Genomic DNA, 21,062 nt, shown 5'->3' on the forward strand with positions numbered 1-21,062 from the left:
AGGCACCCTGATAGTAAATTTTAGCAATAATGTTTGAAAATTAAGGTATATACGTTGGGTCTTTTAAAAAGAAATGTTATTATATACTTAATAAATGTATGATCTATCTATTATTGTATTAATATAATGTATGCTTATATACAGTATAGTGTGAACATAACTTTTTTTAAATGCACTCAGAAATAAAAAAATTCATTCAACCCACTTTTCTGCAATATTCACTTTATTATGATGGTCTGGAACTGAACCCACAGTAGGCCTCAGGTATTTGTAATACTATAAAAATACTGTACTGGCATAAATACTATATAAAAACCTTTAAATTATGTTATTATACTCATATTTGGCTTATAAGAGAAAGGTGGAAGAGTTCTGAGAAGCAACTCGATTTCCAGTTTTACTTCTTACTCTGTTAAAATATTGTGATGTGTTCTACTTTTTCCATATAGTTCACAGTTTTCTAATTAGTCTCTATCATACTGTCTTCCTATACTTTATCTTAGCTAGTTTTCTGAAATGAATTGTTATTTCAATTAAAAACCTCACACTTGAACTATCTCAGTTCCAAAACATGAGCTATATTTACCTTGTTGGCCAATAGCACAGTCAAGAGATTTTTATTGTTGTATTGCAGTCACCTAAAGAATGAAAAAACTCAGTTGAAGCTGGGTAGGATTTTCTAAAAATGTATTTGAAGTAAATCAAGACATCGTGAGTCTTCTTGTCCTTTTTTCAGTCTAATCACAAAACTTTTCACTGCGAGTTTACAGTATGTCCATTCACCAGGCAAGTCTTTTTTGGACACCCCTCTGTCCTACTCGTATTTAAAAAAAAAATATTTTGTTTACTGATTTATTTTTTAAAAAATATTTATTTATTTATTTATTTTAGAGAGAAAGAGCTAATGTGAGGAGAGGGGCAGAAGGAGAGGGAGAGAATCTCAAGCAGACTCCTCTTTGAGTGTATTGCCCGTTGAGGGACTCAGTCTCACAAACCCCTAAGATCATGACCTGACCCAAAAGTAAGAGTCAGATGCTTAATCGACTGAACCACTCAGGCGCCCCTAAAAGATTTTATTTTAAGTAATCTCTGTATCCAATCTCTGTATCCAACTCAAATTTACAACCCAAGATCAAGAGTCACATGCTCAACCTACTGAGCCAGCCAGGCGCTCTAGTATCCTACTCAAATTTTTAAAAGAGATTGCTTTACTCCTGGAATAAGATTCCTCCCTACTTTGGAAGTATTAAAATTCAAACATCAAAAGAGGACAGTTTTTTGAAAACATACATATTCTTTTCTCTTTTCATACTCAAATACACTTTAACTTTGTTTCTGGGAAATATAAAGGAAAATTTGGTCACTCTCCACTAAACAGTATTTTATATTTGGAAATAATGAATAGAAGCCAGGAAGAAGGAATTATATTTTTCTTTATTGAATCTAAAAACTCCAGGTAATGAACATGCTATTCCTAGAACTGGGTGGATGGTGCACAAAGATACTTTGTTTTGGCATGAAAAGGCTCTGTTGAAATTGCTCTTTTTAAGTTAAAGAACTATGTGAACTCGGTTTAATGTCTAGGAAAGCATTGATGCTTGCCAATACTGAAAGACCAAAACCTGTAGGAAAAACAATTAAATGGTTGTGAGTAAAAATATATAACATGTATTTTTTTTTTAAGTGTCAAACTTGGAGTATCTTCAAGTTTATAAGTAGTATTGTAAGAAGTGATTTTGTTGTTCTATTTGTTAAACAATTCTTAAGAAGAAAGGGTTTTGGATTAAAAAAAACCTGCACATAACTATTTTGACATCAGCTCCAGCTCCAGGAAAGGAACATTGCTTTCTGTGAATTAGCTTCAATGACAGCAGCACTGTGTGGGCGGGATACCCGAAGGGTTTAGTTTACTTAGGAAATGGCTACTTTCTCCACTGCATCCTACAGAGGGTTAGGGGTAAAGCCCAGAATTCATTACTGCCGTGGTACAGGATATAAACTAAGACTACCAAGTGTAGTCAGAGACAAACAAGTAATATTCATTAATTCAGTTTTGAATTTCCTCATAATTCTCAGTATCCTGTCTTGTTTTCAAGACCAACCCAAAGTTTGGTTCTGTCAATTCTGGATCTACCATTTACTATAGTTCAGAAAATACTTATGCATAAACAAAAATTCTGTAAAATCAAAATTTTAACAAAAATAATAGAGCATTAAGTAAAAAAAATACAACAGAATGAAAAATCAATTTTTATTTTTATTTTTTTATTTTTTTAAGATTATATTTATTTATTCATGAGAGACACAGAGAGAGGCAGGGACACAGGCAGAGGGAGAAGCAGGTTCCATGCAGGGAGCCCTATGTGGGACTTGATCCTGGGACTCCAAGATCAAGCCCTGGGCTTAAGGGGAGGCACTAAACTGCTGAGCCACCCAGGTATCCCAAAAAATCAAATTTTAATCATTACTTCTTCTCCCTCACTTAATGTTTTTTCACATATACCATTACTTACGTAAAACAATTTTTAATATTTCCTTATCTAACATGATCAGATGTCTTTTAAAATATTTTTCATATATTTTTCTATTTAAGAAATAAGACAGCCAGATCTACTCCTGTGGTCCTTTTTATCCATAGTTTAACTAAAATACCTCCTTTTCCATGAACAGTCAAAACTGGTTGTCCTTTGTGCTTCTCTGCCTGAAATGTGATCATTTATGCCCATGTTTCTCTCCCCTGATAAGCCAAAACCTACTTGAGGATGACATTTTATTCATCTATAAATTCTTGCCCATGGTAGGCACTGAAGAAAAATGGAGTACTGAGTCGAAATTCACCCACAAAATCATTTACAGCAAAGTGTTTTGCAAAGAAATTGAGATGAAAAGAAATGAGCCAAACTGTAGATGTTTTATGCCTATAGAAAGAAGGAAGTGGCAGTACTAATTTCTGATGAAGTAAAGGTAGAATTTGAATATAAAAATGCCAACTAGGGAGAAGACTTTTGACGAAGATAATGTCATAAGCTTGTGTGCGCCAAGAAACACTGCAGTTAAATATGTAAACCAAAAATACATAAATGAGAAGTACAAAAAAATTAGAAAAGATACATAGTAAGCAACTTTAATTATTCCTCTTTCAGAATCAGACTGAGTACATGAATACATTAATGAGCCCCATAGAAGAATTAACTTAAACCATTGAAACTGGGATTTAATAGAAATCCGTATAGAATCTTACATCTCTTGATTAGAGTAGAAGATGTTAATATCCCAGAAACATCTTTTCTAAATTATGTAATTGGCTAGAAACAAAACCTTAATATTTTTAAAATTAAGATTTTACAGATCACTTACTATATTCATAATTAAGCAAAGGTGAAATTAAATAGTAGAAAAAAGTTACGAAAAAAGAAATTGAAATTAACACTTAAAGAGGAAATGAAAACAGTTTATACAGTGCCTAGAAAAAAATGAAGGCGGAATATTTCATTCCAAAATGTTTAGAATGTAGTAAAAACTGTGTTCGTTACTAAGGAATAAAAGTAGAAAACAAGGGATTAAGGAGTTTTGTTTTCTTAAGAAATTAAGAAAATAATAATTGAAACAAATAAAAAGCATAGAGAGGATAATCCTAAACATAAAAACCCGAAGGAAGGAAAATAATAAAAAAATATATAAAGAATAAGCCCAAGAGCTGGTTATTTTAAGAAATACAAGATTAATTTTTGTAGGAGCCCAATTTAAGGATCAAAGAGAGTAAATGTAGACAAAGTGAGAAAGAGACAAGATGAGAATAACAGATGAGATGAGAAAAAAGAAAACCACAGAGAGGAAGAGGGAGAAGAGAATATTCTATGGCAGCAGAGGAGAAACCTGGGGAAGAGACACTTTCCTAGAAGATACCCTAAATTAGGTCCTCTCCTGTAATTGGCCCATTCAAATCTTCCACTTCTTCTTGGCTTAGTTTTAGTAACTTATCATTCCTGGGAGGGTTTTTTTCCGATTCCTTTCTTTCAGTTTTTACTGTGGTTGAGGATAATCCTGTTTCCCCAGCGGCCAGACCACCTGGCCTGAATGATGGATTTGGTTTCTGGGTGGTACACTTTTACCAGGAAAGCTAGGAAGAAGAAAAAATTCCAAACAATATATGAGGAACAGTTAGAGAAGTGGGGATAATTCAATTCCCTAGGAGAAACAACTGAGGGGACGTGACAACTATCTTCAAGTGTTTGAAGATCCCTCACTAAGAAGAATGAGCAAATGCTTTCTGTAAGACCTAGGAGAAAATTAAAAATATCTTGTGTTCAGGGAACAAATTGGAGAACTGCTCCGTTGCTCTTCTAGGCCAACAGGTCTGTTTTGCAGTAATTGTCCCTGAATCTATTAGCTTAAATATGTCCAAGATTTGAGTCCATGGTATTAATCTCCCTACTCCTAGATCCTCAAAATCACCTGCATTTGCAGTTTTGCTTTCTTGTTTTACTTTTCAGAGTTGTTAAGAGACTATACCATGATTTGTGGAAGGGCAAAATAGTTTTCCATAACTAGACCACCACTTGCTCTTGGCATTTTAGGATATTGAAGCATATTTTGAAGGCCAAGAGAAAGAAACCAATGAAGAGAGAGAGAATGAAGTTATAAAAGGTTTCTTCTGGGTTTTGTGTTTTAAAGCTTAAAGTTGTTTCTCGTCTCTGAAATTTTCACTTGTTTCTTTTTACTGAAATTAAACCTCGGGGTAGAAAATAAATAACTAAGCCTTCCCTCCTAAATGCTAATTATTACTCTGGTACTAGATCAACTAAAAATACCATTTCCTATTTATTACTATGAACTATCTATATTTCCATATCTATGTGTCTGTATTTCCATTCTTGGTTAAATTTTTAAGAAAATTTTTGGGTACTTTTGGTGTAAATCTATAATATCTGTTTTCCTTATGTACCTCAGCATTTTAATCCTCCTTATTGGAATACAGTATATTCATGTGATTTGTGCTTCATTTATCCTCCTTTAAATGTATGCTTCTGGAGGAAGAACGCTGAATTATGAATGAGAATACTGAATTATGTGGGATCCCTGGGTGGCCCAGCGGTTTAGCGCCTGCCTTTGGCCCAGGGCGTGATCCTGGAGACCCAAGATCGAATCCCACGTCGGGCTCCCGGTGCATGGAGTCTGCTTCTCCCTCTGCCTGTGTCTCTGCCTCTCTCTCTCTCTCTCTCTGTGACTATCATAAATAAATAAAATTTTTTTAAAAATGTACTCAATATCTATTTAAAAAAAAGAGAATACTGAATTATGAATTAGGAATGATTGAGGATTTAAAATGTTCTCAAATAAGACATAAGCATCATAAGAGCTTTTAATTTCTAAAATTAATTTTGTGAAATATTGTTTTCTAAATATCAAGGAAGAGAGATATCAGCAAATATTTTATTGAGTTTTCCCTGTCAGGTACTGTAGGAATTTTAAACAAATTAGCCCATCCAGTCCTCTACACCACCCAGTTTGGTTGGTATATTGCCATCCTGGTTTTACAGATGCAGATGCCAGCTGAGGAAGAGAGTAAGGAGCTAATAGTGAGAGGCAGAGCCAATCTCCGTCTGGACTCTGCTCTTCTAACTACTACACTCTACTGATTTTTTTTTTTTTTAGCTCGAGCTAAAGAAGCTTAAGCTGGAAAGCTTAAGTGCACTGTCGATCTTTTTGTAAGTTAGACCACACTTTATAATTACACAGTTTTGGAGACAGCAATGAATCCTAAAGGTGAACTCGTCGTTTCTAACACAGTTGATTGTGCGTACCCCTTAAACTCAAGGACACTCACATGAATAGCAGCAGAGTCTTACATCTGACTTCCATTTTGAGTTTCCTTCAATATATTGTGTGTGTAGTGTCTTTATATTCTGATTGTAAGAAATTGGAATATCTTATTTAGAACATAATGATGGGGAAATAAGAGTGGGTAAGATGTAAACAAAAAAGCTCAAAATTTTTCTTTTAGAAGTATTTCCCTCTCTAATGTGTGACCAAATATCTAGTCTGTTCTAAAACTTCTGCCTTTCAAAAAGTAAATTTTAACAGTTAAATGAATATGTACTCATTCTGTTTATCTGAGCACGTATTACATATACATTTTTCTTTCAGTCTAGATAGTAATCAGTGCTTCATTTTGAAAAATCCCTTTATACCAGTATTCTTAAAGACTGATTAAAATTTGAAAGTTACCCTCTTAAAGAATCTAGCATATTTATCTTACTGATATACTTGCCCACATGTGAATAATTTACACATAAGGGCATTCATTATGGCATTATTTGCCATAACAAAATATATCCTAGAAATAATCTAAATGTTCAACAGTATTAGAAATAAGGCTGCATACTACAGTGGAAATCTACTCAGTTATTAAAAAAAAGAAACAAAAACAAAGGAAGTCCTTCCTATGTGATATGAAAACATCTCCACAATTTAATTGTCAAGTGAAGAAAACAGTGATTATTATTTGCTAACATTTGGGTAAAAAAGGGACAAAATACATATACTTGCATTTCTTATATGTGCTAAAACATTTCTTGAAGGAAACAGCAACCATTTGGTAGGATGGATAGAAAATGAAGATGATTTTAAGAGAGAGACTTGCTAATTTTTATCTACCTCATACTTTTTGATTTTTTAATTATGAGAATTTCTGACCTTGATCAAAGAGCTGAATTAAAATTTAAATTTTTTTCTTAAGTGAATAAAGGAGCATGGAAATTTGGGTGAGAAGAAAGAAGAAAGAATTTTTACATAAGCAAGTGATTGTGTATAGAAAAACAGCTGCATGATTGAATAGAAAATAAATACTACATTAATTATATAGTTATTATTTTAGTTATTTAAATATTATTTTGCTGACTCTATAAGTGCTATGAAAACTCAGTTCTCAATTCTTTAAAATTACATTGTGGTGTTAATGTTCATTTCCCTGATACATTTCCCTGATAACTCATGAAGTTGAACACACTTTCATGTTTGTTGGTGATTGAATATTCTCTTTTGTGAAGTGCCTGGACTATTTTTCTGTTCAGTTGGTTGTCTTCCTTTTTCTTATTGACTTGGAGAGGTTCTTTATATATTCTGGATGAACAGAACTTTGTCTTTGCACATTGCAAGTATCTTCTCCCATTCTAATTTACAGTCTCACTCTCTCCACAGTATCCTGTTGGTGAACAGAGGTTTACAGTTTACTTCATCCAATTTATCCATTTTTTTGTAGGGAGTATGTTTAGTGTCATATGTAAGAAATATCTCCCTTCCCTGAGATCATGAAGATATTTTCCTAGATCATCTTTAAAAGTTTTATTGTTTACTCCTTTATAATTATAGCTGCAGTCCACTTAGTTTGAGGTAGAAGTCAAGACATATTTTTTAAAGGGTATTTAAGTGACCCAGAACAATTTATTGAAAATAATTATCCTCCATGCTGCTCTGTAGTGTCAGTGTCTCTAGTGTCCATATGCAAGTGGTTCTGTTCAGTACTCTTTTCTATCAGCTGTCATTGTCCATCTTCTCTGTCTCTTGTGTTAGTGTCATACTGATGCAATTACTGTAGCTTTATGATTCATCGTATAGCTGGTAAAACAAGTTTCTACTACTTTGTTTTTCTTGATTAGGAGTATCATGACCTGGTGCCTAGGTGGCTCAGTCAGTTAAACGCCGGCCTTTGGCTCAGGTCATGATCCCAAAACTCTGGGATCAAGCCCCAAGTTGGACTCCCTGCTCCGGGGGGAGTCTGCTTCTCCCTCTGTCCCTCCCCCTGCTCGCATTCTCTTTGTCTTTTCCTCTCTTAAATAGATAAATAAAATCTTAAGAAAAAAAAGGAGTATCCTGACCATCCATAAGTATTTTATGTTCAGTTTGTCATTCTGAACTCACTTTCTCCTCAACAAAAGGAGATAGAAAACTGCAGGAAATTTTATCGATAAACATGACTGCATTTACATTTCTATCATGTTGAAACTTTCAATTCAAGAACCTGATATATCCCTCCATTCATTTGCTTCTTTTTATTTTCTCAAAACTAGTTCACATATTTCTGTGGGGTAGTATTATTCATCTTTTGTTGGATTTATTATTACTTCATGTTTTTTATATTGCTATAAATGAGATTTCTTAAATACTATTTTCACATCACTGGTTACCAGTTATAAAAGAACATTTGTTTTTTTGTGTAGTTGACATATTCAGTAAACTTACTAAATTCACAAACTATTATAAATCCTAATAGTTTGTCTGTAGATTGTTTTGAGTTTTCTGCATGTGTAATTATGCAATCTGTAAGAAATGGAGGATTTTATATCTTCATTTCTTTTTTATCTTCATTTCTGATTGTTTTATTATCATTTCTCTTCTCACATTGGCTATGAGCGCTAGTCAATGCTGAATAATGGTGGCAGTGCATACTTGATCCATTTCAAATCTCAAGAAGAAAGTTTTCAGTATTTCACTGAGTGTGATGTTTATTACAGGTTTTTAAATAAATACTCTTTATCAGATTAATGAAGAGTTTTCATCTCTTTTTAGTTTGCTAAGATTTTAACATGAATGAATGCTGAATTTGTCAAATACTTTTCCTCTTTCTATGGAGATAATCATATTATTTTCTCCCTTACTAATGTGAGTTACACTAATTTGATCTTTGAATGTTAAACCAAACTTGTATTCTTACAATAAGCCTTCTTTGACCAGGATATTTTTTTAACGATTTTATTTATTTATTCATGAGAGACACAGAGAGGGTCAGAGACATAGGTAGAGGGAGAAGCAGGCTCCCTGCAGGAAGCCTGATGTGGGACTCGATCCCAGGACCCCAGGATCACAACCTGAGCCAAAGGTAGAAGCTAAACCAATGAGCCACTCAGATGGCTGATCAGGATATATTACCTTTTTCTTGTATTGTTCAGTTTGGCTTACTCATATTTTGTTTTAGGATTTTTGCGTCTATGTTTATGAAGAGGTTGGTCAGTAATTTTCCTTTCTTGCAATGTCTTTATCAGATTTTGGTATCAGGATTATGCTGACTTAATAAAACAACTTGAGCAGTAACCCTTCCCCCCCCACACACCCATTTCCCTATTGTCTAAGAGTAGTTGTGTAATATTGGTATTATTTCATCCTTAAATTCTCAGCAGAATTTACCAGCAAGGCACTTGGGGGCTGAAGTTTTCTATGTGGGAGTATCTTTCTCCTCTGTTACTTTCTTTTTTAAAAGATTTTATTTATTTATGAGAGAGTGAGAGCAAGTATGAGCAGGGAGAGGGACAGAAGGAGAAGGGAAGAAGGATAGAGAGAAGCAGACTCCCCACTGAGGAGGGAGCCTGATGTGGGCTCCATCCCAGGACCCTGGGATCATAACCTGAGCCGAAGGCAGACATTAACAGAGTGAGCCACCTGGGCGCCCCTCTCCTCTTGCTTTTAAGATACTTTTTTGTGTTTGGTACCTGTACTTTTACTTGGTGGGTTTAAATGTGATTTTCTTTGTATTTATCTTGCTTGGGGTTGAGAGAACTTCTGAGATATTTGGCTTGATGTTTTTCATTAGTTTTTTTTTTTTTTAAACTCAATAGCCACAATGCTCTGATATAGCTATTAAGTAAACAGAAAAGCATATTTATCAGTAAAGCAACCACTTTCCTATAACCACTGATGATAAAGTCATGGGGAATCTAAAAGTCATCCATTAATCTGAAAATGAATCTGCTCCTATGATGCTCCCCAAAGTAATTAATACACAGAAAAAGTTTAGAACAGTGCTTGGCAGGGGTGCCTGGCTGGCTCAGTATAGAGCATGTGACTCTTGATCTCAGGGTTGTAAGTTCGAGTTTCATGCTGGATGTAGAGATTAATTAAGAAAGTAAAATCTTAAAAAAGAAATAGAGAAAGAAAAAAGAACAGTGTTTGGCATGTAGGAGGAGCTGTGTACATTTCATCATTATTGTTGCTTTGGTTGTGGTAGTCTCTTCTCCTCTGTCATATTAACGCATTCCATCTTTAAGGAAAGAGGAAATTGATGTAAAGTGAACAAAAGTCCTAGGCACCCTGCAAACTATTATGACCAACACTTAAAACCAAGATCAAAATCATCAACCAAAAAAAAAAAAAAAAAACCAAAATCATCAACCATACCTTTGATAAATCGAGCTTTGAAGTCCAAGTTTTAAACTTTCTCTGTCCTTTTCTTTGGATGATTTAATCTGACACTTTTCCAGAGGCTCCCCCTCACCTGCGCCATTAAAAAACTTCTGAGTTGTCCCAAGTGGCAAATTAGCCTTTCAGCTTGAATGTCAAGTGGATAATAGTATCTCTTGTATACACTTGGAGATTGTTTTAATGTTAAGTAATTTTGTCTCACAAGAACGGACATGTTTTTGTCCAGAAGAATTGGGGAGTATATTTTTCAGTGATATGAACACTGGAATTAGATTGAACACAACGTAAATTTATTTTTTTTTCACAACGTAAATTTAAAATATCTTTGTTTGGGGGCACCTGGATGGCACAGTCAGTGAAGAATTTGACTCTTGATTTCAGCTCAGGTCATGAACACAGGGTCATGAGATTGAGCCTCAAGTTGGGCTTCAAGCTCAGTGAAGATCTGCTTTGAGATTCTTTCTGCTTTCTTGCCCTCCCCCTCTTGTCCTCCCCTACTTTCTCTTTCTCTCTCTCAAATAAATACAGTCTTTAAAAAGTAAAATATCTTTGTTTTAAATATATCAAATAGGGATCCCTGGGTGGCGCAGCGGTTTGGCGCCTGCCTTTGGCCCAGGGCGCGATCCTGGAGACCCGGGATCGAATCCCACGTCGGGCTCCTGGTGCATGGAGCCTGCTTCTCCCTCTGCCTGTGTCTCTGCCTCTCTCTCTATCTCTCTGTGACTATCATAAATAAATAAAAATTAAAAAAAAAAAAAATAAATATATCAAATACATTGAATCCTTGAAATAGAAGTTAGATGACATGTTATTTGACTGTTAAATTGATATTAAATAATTATTATCATTTGAGGAGATATTTACTATTATGGTTATATATTTTATTTATTTATTTAAAGATTTTAATTATTAGAGAGAGAGCATGAGCTGGAGGAGAGGCAGATGGAGAGGGAGAGGCAGACCTCCAGCTCAGCAGGGAGCCTGCTGCCGGGCTTGATCCCAGGACCCCAAGATCATGACCTGAGCCAAAGGCAGATGCTTAACCAACTGAGCCACCCAGGCACCCTGGGGTTATGCATTTTAAAGGACTAATTTTCTTTAGCTCCATACTGAAATTTTCATGAATGAAATGACATGATGTTTGCTGTTTGCTTCAAAATAATATGGGAGGACCATATGGGTCAGTGAACAAAAGAAACAAGATTGGCCAAGAGTTGATAACTGTTGATGCTGGAGAATGGGTACTTAAGGTTTCATAATCTCAATCTGTTTACTTTTTCATATGTTTATGATTACCCTAATAAAAGATGTTTTAAACAGAGGGTAAAATATTAAGTGAATCAGCATCATCAAATCATCAGTACCAACACAAATTTGATTGCTGTATTCTCGGGTTCCACAAGGGCAAGATTCACAGCTTAAGCTACTTTATATCTTGGGCCTATATCTTTTATTTGTAATATCATAGGAGCTAAAGATAGGTTTTTTTTGATGAATTAATGGTTTTTAAAAAAGATTTTATTTATTTATTTATTCATGAGAGACACACACAGAGAAAGAGGCAGAGACACAGGCAGAGGAAGAAGCAGGCTCCATGTGGGGAGCCCAACATGGGACTTGATACCGGGTCTCCAGGATCAGGCCTTGGGCTGAAGGAGGCGCTAAACCGCTGAGCCACCCGGGCTGCCCTGAATTAATGATCTTTATTCTTGTTACCACAATAAATTTGCAGTGACTCCTTTCCAGCAAATATCACATATCCATGTAGACCATATTTTACTAGAAACTCCTTAGTGAGTATCATCGCCCATTATCAGATTATTCAAGCCAAAATCCTAGAGTTGTCTTTGCTTCCTTCCTTTACTCCATTTTCAGTATCTTTACTCCATTTTCAATATCCATCACCAAACCCCATTGATTCCACTTCCAAAATGTGCCCCATACCTCGCTGCTCCTGTCAACCTAGTTCAGTCATCCATCATCGACTGGCTAGGGGGCTGAAACAGAGGCCACTGATAAGAAGAAAGCTACAATCCTGAGACTTATTATTCTCCCATTCTTCACTTTCATCTTTCCCCAGCGCATTCTCCAGGAAGAGCCTGGGTGATGTTTTTAATGTAAATCAAGGTGTATCACCCCTCCTCATAAAGCTAGTCAATAATTCTTGTTAAATTTAGAATACAATCCATGATTTCCTATCACAGCCAACAAGGCCTGTGTGTTCTGGCTCATTTGGTATGTGTCTCGGTCACTCATTAATGTTCTCTGAACACAGGCTCATCAGGCACCTTGTGCCCTGGGTCCATGTCCTTGCTTCTATTGCCTGCCGTAGTCTCTTCCCCAGTTTTTCTGCATTATGGGCACTTTAGTTCCCCATTCAGGTTCTCACCTCCTCAGAGATCCCTTCCCTCGTGGTCAGTCAGTTCCCTCTAGCACTGACCATAATCTGCCTGGCTTATTTAATTATCACAGATTTCCTGCAAAGAAGCTCTGTGTGTGTCTCTTCTCATTTCTCCAGAGTCCACCATGATGCCCAACCTGTAAAAACCACATTTCACTGAAATCTAAGACATGATCAAATTGTAGGATGCAGTATTATGTTATGTGCCACCAAGAAAATAAAAACCGCAAATTAAACTATGGGACAATGCTGTAGAGGCCAAGAGATTGCATTGGTCATGAATAGCATTTTATTATGAAAAGGGAGATATTGTTAGCATGAAGAACTATGAGTAATTCAAAGAACTGCATGAGTAATTTTTCCAAACTGCCCATTACTAGCTTGATTACCAGCGATGATTCAAATTTTATAGGTCCTGTGTGGGCCATAAAACTTGAATTCTCAGCAAACACTTTAAGAGACTCAGGCAGCTGTCCTAGAAGTAGAGTCAGGCCCTATACTTTAAAAGGAAGGAGGACAGAAAAGATGGGGAGCAGACATAGATTCTGAGAGAGTTGGTAGTGGGAAGACGAGGAAATATCATATTGCTTCTATCTGCTTAATAAAATAGGGAGCATTTGGTTCAGCGCAGTGGGGTAGGGATTTGGGAGCTTCCAGAAAGAAGAGAGTCATGGAAAAGGCAAAATGCAGAGAGCTTGAGAGCATGAAGAAACTGTGTGTTCTATGGAAAGGGATTGATATGCAGGCAGATTTGAAAAAGTGAAGATAAGGTCCTCTGGTTGGATGTTGGATGGGAGGGTAATGCCCAGTGTGGTGTGGTAATGAACACTCACTCCTGCAGGGGTAGCTGTAGGGGTAACAAGATAACCAGCTCCCTTGAGCTACCTTGTTTTGTTCCCCAAACTACATCCCATTTGTTCAAGACCTGACTCTTCCTGGGTGGCTCTGAACGTACTACTTCCGTTATTATCATTTGCGTAGTTAAATCGGTAAGGGAGGGAGGCCAGGCTAAAACATTGACCTGGGAGCAAAATAACTGGCTCCTACCCTGCTCCCCAATAAGGAAGAGTCACTTGAAATGGCCCAAGGGAGCTCTTTCAATGTGGATTGAAAAGAAATTGTTTTTCACTTACTGAAAACTGTGGAGTTCTTTAATTTTCATATGAAAACATGCAGACTTTTAGGATGGTTTCATGCTCTGCCCTCGTGCTCTGATCCCAGTTCATCTGTACGCCCTTCTCTTTCTACGCTCTCACTTTGTGGTCCAGTCTTACTGGTCATCATTCAGTCCCTCTAAGGGTGTCCTCTTTAAGTTAGGATATAGGCCCCTTAGGGCAATATCCACTTGATCCAGTCAATGTGGGGAAAATACAGAGTACCCCTGCTGTAGCGTGCCATGTCCTCTGACTTCCAGGCCTTTGGCCATGTCCTTATCTTCTATCTGCTTGAAACACCTTCACCCTGTTTGGCTCAGTCCTACTCATCGTAAGATCTCACTTGAAACCCTCACTTCTCCCAAAAAGCCTCCCCTGAACCTCCCGAGGGTGAGGTTACTGCGCCTCCCGGCTCTGTGTCATGACTCCTCTACTGATGGGCACCTGCAAAAAGCTTCAGTGCCTTGCCCAGTACTGGCTCGGAAGCAGGCTTCATGAATGTTGATAGACTGTTAAAAGAGGAAACTTTTATTAATTTTTTAAAAAGTTCTATACAGTTCTTTAATTCAGCTTCTAATAATGTCATGCATGGTTTTTTTTTATCTGTTTAAAATCTTTGGAGGATTTATGTCCTGAGCTATATCTGAGAACAATGTATTATAAGACTTAATTGGGTTTATAATGACATTTCGTAACTATAACAAGTGTAATAATAAAATCCGATTGGAGTTATAAGCAGACATCATAAGTAGAAAAATTGTTTTGGGCTGATGTTTGAAAAACTTCTCTAGACTGTGTTTTGTGTAAGAGTAGTATAAAATTATGTAGCAATGGACACTTTCAGCAGGTGGATCCTAAGGAGGTTGATCTAAAGTCAGATTTCATGTCCTGAATTTCATTTCAGTCTGGTTCATGTCCTTTACTTGTATTAAATGTGTCATCCCATGTATCCTTCAGCCTGTGGCTTCTCAACTACCCATCTTCAAGTCTGTGCCAGATAAACAGCAAAGTTAAAAGAAAAGTTACTATGATGTTAGTTGTGTTTTTTTCAAATTGCTCCTTGTGGGGATGTTTCTTTCCCCCATTCCTCCCTCAGTTTTCAAAGAGGGCTTTTTCTCATTACAGTCAATGTATTTTGCCTTCTTGGAACGTCAGGTTCACCTCGGTGAAAAAGACCGAGATGCTTTGCCACTGGGAATGTTCACTGCCTCCCTTTGCCATGTAGGCCATGCAAAAGGAGCTCATGATGCCATAATATATAAAATACAATAAACACCTCTGGTTCACTACTTACAGAAAACATTCGTGGAACTCGTTGGTTCAAAGTGGTTTATTTTCTTCATCTTGCAAAATTTAGTTGTGTCCATGCTTTTGTGGACTTTTTGAGGATTTAATTAAAGTTTTTCTTTGACTTTAACCACGCTTTAATCTTATGCTATCATCCTTAATGCTAACCTTACTTAGAATCCCATACCAAATGCTAAGTGTAGCTAGCATGTACTAGTACATCCTCCTCCCCTCCCCTAAACTAATGCTGTGCTCCTGGGAAGAAATTCATTTTATAAACGACCTCAGTTGTTGCCAAATCTCATACAAATTAAAAAAAAATGTGATTGATGTCATTTTCTTACTTGTTCCTGTGATTCTGATGACATAGAAACTATTATATGTTTGTTACATGGAAGAGTTGGGGAAAATGAAGTTATTATTGCAATATTTTTAAACTACTAGGTGATGTGTATCTGTATACTTTCAAATCCTTTTTTTTCTTTAAAGTGGTTTCAGCTTCCCTAAATTTAGTGCTGAGGTACTCTGTCGTAAGGTTGAAAAATCTGAATCACCTTTTCATCCTAGCTGTTCCTTTAGCTGGCACGTTATCTGAATGCTGTTTTACCCTGAGATTTTCCGAAGGATGAGATGATAATTTGCTTCTTTGGTGAGCTGGTGGCTTAGATCCATGCAAGGTTACAAATATGATAGAGAATGCTTAAATATGCTGTAAATCATTTTGGAAACCTTATATAGTGATTCTTTTGGTACTGCCTAATGTAGGTACCAATGTGATTACCATTTATTATGGTAGAAATCATGAAAAGTGATGGACAATCCTTTACTGTAATCATGAAATAAGCAATAATATTTGGGAAAAAAGAGAAGAGAAAGTTAACCGTGCTTTTTTTTTTTTTTTTTTTGTCTCCCATGTGCTCTTTTACGCAGGTACAACTTGGCCAAGTAGAAATCAAATGCCCTATCACAGAATGTTTTGAATTCCTGGAAGAAAGAACGATTGTCTTTAACTTAACACATGAAGATTCCATCAAATATAAGTACTTCTTGGAACTTGGCCGTATCGATTCCAGCACCAAGCCATGTCCTCAGTGCAAGCACTTTACAACCTTCAAGAAAAAAGGACATATCCCCACCCCTTCCAGATCAGAAAGCAAATACAAAGTAAGCATGTTCACCAGAGTTGTGGGTTAGATGTCACATGATGCCAAATTAGGCCAACTTGTGGTGGGCATTAAGTGGGCTTCCTTCCCTTACCGAAGTCTAACGTGAGTATTTATTGGCTGTGATTCTGAAAATATGTAGTTTGGGGGAGGCTGATGATAAACGTGCACTCTTGAGGATTTAATTAAAGTTTTTCTTTGACTTTGACCATGCTTAAAATTCACTTAGTAGCCTAATTAAATGACTAATCTTTTAAAATAATTGTCACTAAATATTAAGTAAATACTAACCTTTTTTGTGTGTGTGAGTTTAACTTTTTTGGTGAACCCAAGGTGGATCTCCTCTGGCTCTGTCTGTAATAAGTGAGAATGGTATAAAATGCATTCATGCATTCAGCAGGTACAGACTGCCAGTATAGGCTAGACAGTATGCTAAGTTTAGGGGCTGCAGAGGCAAATGTGGCATAGTCCTTGCTCCAAAATTGTCTCATGAAGGTAAGAGAGACCTGTGTTCTAAATGTTCAATATGACTAGCCAAGGGAACAAAACAAACAAAAACAAGAACCCCAATACACTCATAGTTTGAGAACACTGATGGAGGAGTGGAGGCTAGGATATGAGGAAAAAGTTCTTGGAGAAGATGCAGCTCTCCAGGCAGGTAAACAGACAAACATTGGAGAACATGTCGGAGCAAGGAATGAGTAAGTCTGGCCCCGAGGCTGAGGCAGGCACCCTGGAAACCAGTGCTCGGTAGGGTGAGTGGGGAGAGAGCCAGGGAGAGCAGCTGGCCAGGTATTTAAAAGCAGATGGTGTTGAGTCTCACACTGTGCTCAGAAGTTGGAGTTTAATTCTGTAGGCATTACAGAAAGATCATTCTTGCAGCATTAGTAGGGCATGTCACAAGAGGGCAAGAATGGAGGCCGGGCATTGAGAGCAGAAAGTGTGGGAGCTAATCCCTGGTTCACAGCGCCGACTGTCCATTACCACCCCCTGGGGGGGTCTCTTAGACAACCAGGGCCCCGGGCCCACCCCTCAATCACTGCCTGGCACATTTTTGAGCTCACCGAGTATTGCTAGTGTGCAGCACAACTGGGAACCCTTGCAGTAAATGAAACAGGAAGATGATGAGGCCCATGGCAGTAGTTTTTCCATCCTTGTCATTACAGCAGAATGGCAGGGTGAAGTGGTTTCAAGGGCTGTTTGATGTCCTCTCCATTTGAGGTAAGTCTTTGCCCATGTTCCGGCCTTGGAAGCAGTGGTCGCTATGGTATTCATTCTGTAACTTTGAGGGAGTGTGGTTTAGCAAGTCCTTCCCCCGCTGGTCACGATGATGAGCTACAGTGGGCTAGTCTAGCCTCTTCAAGAGTAACTGGGCTTTGAAACTGCTTAGCTCTCATAGTTAGTTCTTTTATTTACTATCTTTGTGCAGGCTAGACTTATAGCTAGCAGGAAACCTTTTGTTTTCTTGTCTAAAAAGTACATTTTTAAAAAGATTTTATTTATTCATGAGAGACACACAGACAGAGGCAGAGGGAGAAGCAGGCTTCCTGTGGGGAGCCTGATGCGGGACTCGATCCCAGGACCCGGGGATCACGACCCGAGCCAAAGGCAGACACTCAACCACTGAGCCTCCCAGGTGCCCCTAAAAAGTACATTTTTGAGGTTGCAAAACTGTATAACTAAAATAATACATGTACAGTGATTTTGAATACTGACTTAATAGCAATAATATACTTTTATTTGACTCTGTATATTCTTAGGTAGTTATTTTTATTTCAATTTTATGTTACTGATGTGATCAGAAATTACCAGTTTTAGGAGGACTTCTTATGCCATAACTTAGCATATTTTTTCTTACTTATATTTGGAATCATATATGTAATATACATTTTTATATAATTTATTTGTTTATAAAGCACATATATTGATACAATTAATACAAATTTATAAAGATATATATATATATATATATATATATATATATATATATATATATGGGCAGCCTGGGTGGCTCAGCAGTTTAGCACCTGCCTTTGGCCCGGGTTGTGATCCTGGAGTCCTGGGATCGAGTCCCATGTTGGGCTCCCTGCATGGAGCCTGCTTCTCCCTCTGCCTGTGTCTCTGCCTCTCTGTGTGTGTCTCTCTCTCTCAAGAATAGATAAATAAAATATTTAAGTATATATATATATATATATATATATATACACACTCAGACTGCAGTATTTTGGAATTTAGAATAATTAAAAACATGTATGCATAATTGAGTCAAAATGGAAATCATTTAAAAATATATTGTTCTTATGAAATGGATGAAAGGCTTAAGTTGCAAGTATAGCTATGGTAAAATTTTATAGATCTCATTTTATCCCAAGTCACCAAATCATTTGGTGGTGAGCATTATTTATCAGAATTCACTTGTATTGAGAGGGAGATATGTAAAAATTGAAAAATATAAGATCCTATATTTGTATAATTTTGAGTGAACTGAGGGCACACTGATAATATTTCCAATAACAGGCTTCCTCCAATGTCCAGTTGGGTTGTAGGTAAGAAGAGATGTAGGGGGCCAATGGATCAAGACCTCAGACCTAGTAAGCTCAGTTTTTTACTTCTGATGAGCAAAGGAGAGAGGAAATTTGCTTCTGTGAGGGATGAAAATCCCAATATAAAGTAAAACTATTAAACAACTTTCAAGAAAAATAAAGCTACCGCAGAATTTGGGGATGATTACTGTTATTACTCACTTTACTCCGGTTGGAGAGAAGATCCCTAACAGAAAAGAAAAATAATCTCCTCATTCTAGGGATAATTCACATAGTTCCTGAAGCAATGGTTTTTACTATTTAATCTAACATTGACATAGCATTTTTCATCATTAAACTCTGTATGTTAACATAGATTCTTGGCTTATGTGCCCATGCCTGTCTGGATATTATGAGTAAGGAGAGGTCAGACATGGATGCTTCTTCAACAAACCAGCTGTGACATTCATGATTATAGTATAGCACCGTACACTGAGACTATGATCTTTGTTCTTTGTGGCAAATCAGTGACTATATTTTTAGGTTTGTCTGTTTTTAAAAATTCTGTTTCCCCAATAACAGAACCCACTTCCAAATCCATGTAGTTCATTATAACTTTCAGAGTATTGAATTCAAGTACTTGAATGTAATGAATTGGATCATAACACAACAGGAACAAACAAAAAGATTAATACTAACGTCTAACATGTCTGAGCAATTGAAAATCTCTTTTTATAATATATATTATAAAAATATTATATATAATAGACATATTATATTTTAAATATGTAAAGCCTAAAGTGTTTTTAAAGATTATTTATTTATTTATTTATTTACTTATTTATTTATTTATTTATGAGAGACACAGAAAGAGAGGCAGAGACATAGGCAGAGGGAGAAGCAGGGAGCCTGGAGCAGGACTTGATCCCAGGACCCCGGTCCACAACCTGAGCCAAAGGCAGACACTCAACCACTAAGCCACCCAGATGCCCCCTAAAGTGGGTTTTGTATCTTTTGATGAAACTCTTTGTAATATATATTTCAATATTATTCTTTTTGTGTCATTGAATTATAATACTGTGATCCAGGATGTCACACCTTGAACATTTATTATGATTTCTGTCAATTTAGAAGCGATTAAATAAAAAGGTTAAAATTGCTTGGAAATATCATGGCTATTTTATAGCCGTAAATACCTTTGGGTACATCTCATGTGATATTTGAAATCTAAAATGTCACATGTGGGGATTTCATTTGAATAGACTTATAAATACTACTTGTTAAATTTCATGTATTTTGCAAATGAGAAAGGGGTAAGCAGAATATATCACCAAGCAGTTAGAAGAGCTCTTAGGGGCCAGTACATCCTTCCAAGCCCTCTCTCAGCATATCCCCTCTGACCGAAGTTTGAGTACGTGGAGCTTTGCATTATGTTCTGAACTCCATTAAACTACTGTTGTATCAAAGAGAAGAAGTATGTTCCTGAATGGAGAGATTTACATTGAGACGACCTTGCCTTTGTGCAAATCTAGTCCTTCTCCTTCATAACATTTGTCTTCTTGTTCCTGCAACTCTTGTCATGAGTCCAAAATATTTTACCATTCCATTTCTTCAAAGTTAATTTCAAATCCAATAAAAATATCTAATTTCTAAGCTAAGCCATTCTTAGAATTTATTAATGCAACTGCATTATCAATACAGTGAACACATTAGCGAGGGGAAAATAAAAATGCTGAAGTCATGGCTTTAATGGTGCTCATGTGATGCCTGGTGACAGATATATCCCCAGCACCAGAAGTTTTTATCCATAGCAACTATCATCTGGGCTTTTATAGTGTTATGTGTGTGATTATTTGCTTAGAGTTTCTCCCACTGGTCTCTAAGAGGCCAGGTCCAGGCTTGCTGACTGCTGATAAGTTGTGTCAAGCCCTGCATCTGAAAAACTGTGCTCTCAAAATAGATTTGTTGGAGGAACTAAGAAATGGGCCAGTGCATACATAATAATGTGTACTGTAGTAAACATGGGTTGAAAATGCTGAGAACGCTTGGAGAAGAAAGGACAGGAGGGATTGTAAAGGGTTCAGTAAGAGTAAACTGAGCTTTGAAATGTTGAATTTGCCAAGCTGGAAAAGGTGGGTCAGAGCACTGGCTTCCAACTGTATTTAAACTCAGTCTGCCCCATATGAGCTCTGCACCCATGAGTACAGTTTTCACATCTCTTACTGGGGTTAGTAACAGTACCTGTCAGGAGGGCAGAGTAAGAATTAAACTGGGTCACACATGTAAAGTGCTTAGCACCATGTTTGATATATCCTGAGTGCTTAACACTTGCTGGAAATTC

The 21,062-nt window shown here is 36.7% G+C and overlaps 1 protein-coding gene across 1 annotated transcript in view; it reads left to right on the plus strand.

Annotated features, from left to right (window-relative positions):
* Nucleotides 1–21,062, plus strand: part of RNF217 (ring finger protein 217) — a 198,445-nt gene that overhangs the window by 132,582 nt on the left and 44,801 nt on the right. Inside the window, exon 5 of the mRNA XM_041732879.1 lies at nucleotides 15,967–16,200. Within this exon, the coding sequence (XP_041588813.1) occupies nucleotides 15,967–16,200 (234 nt within the window). The remainder of the gene's footprint in view (nucleotides 1–15,966; nucleotides 16,201–21,062) is intronic.

Source organism: Vulpes lagopus, chromosome 2 (genome assembly GCF_018345385.1).
Source record: "Vulpes lagopus strain Blue_001 chromosome 2, ASM1834538v1, whole genome shotgun sequence".
In the NCBI taxonomy this organism is placed as follows: Eukaryota; Metazoa; Chordata; class Mammalia; order Carnivora; family Canidae; genus Vulpes; species Vulpes lagopus.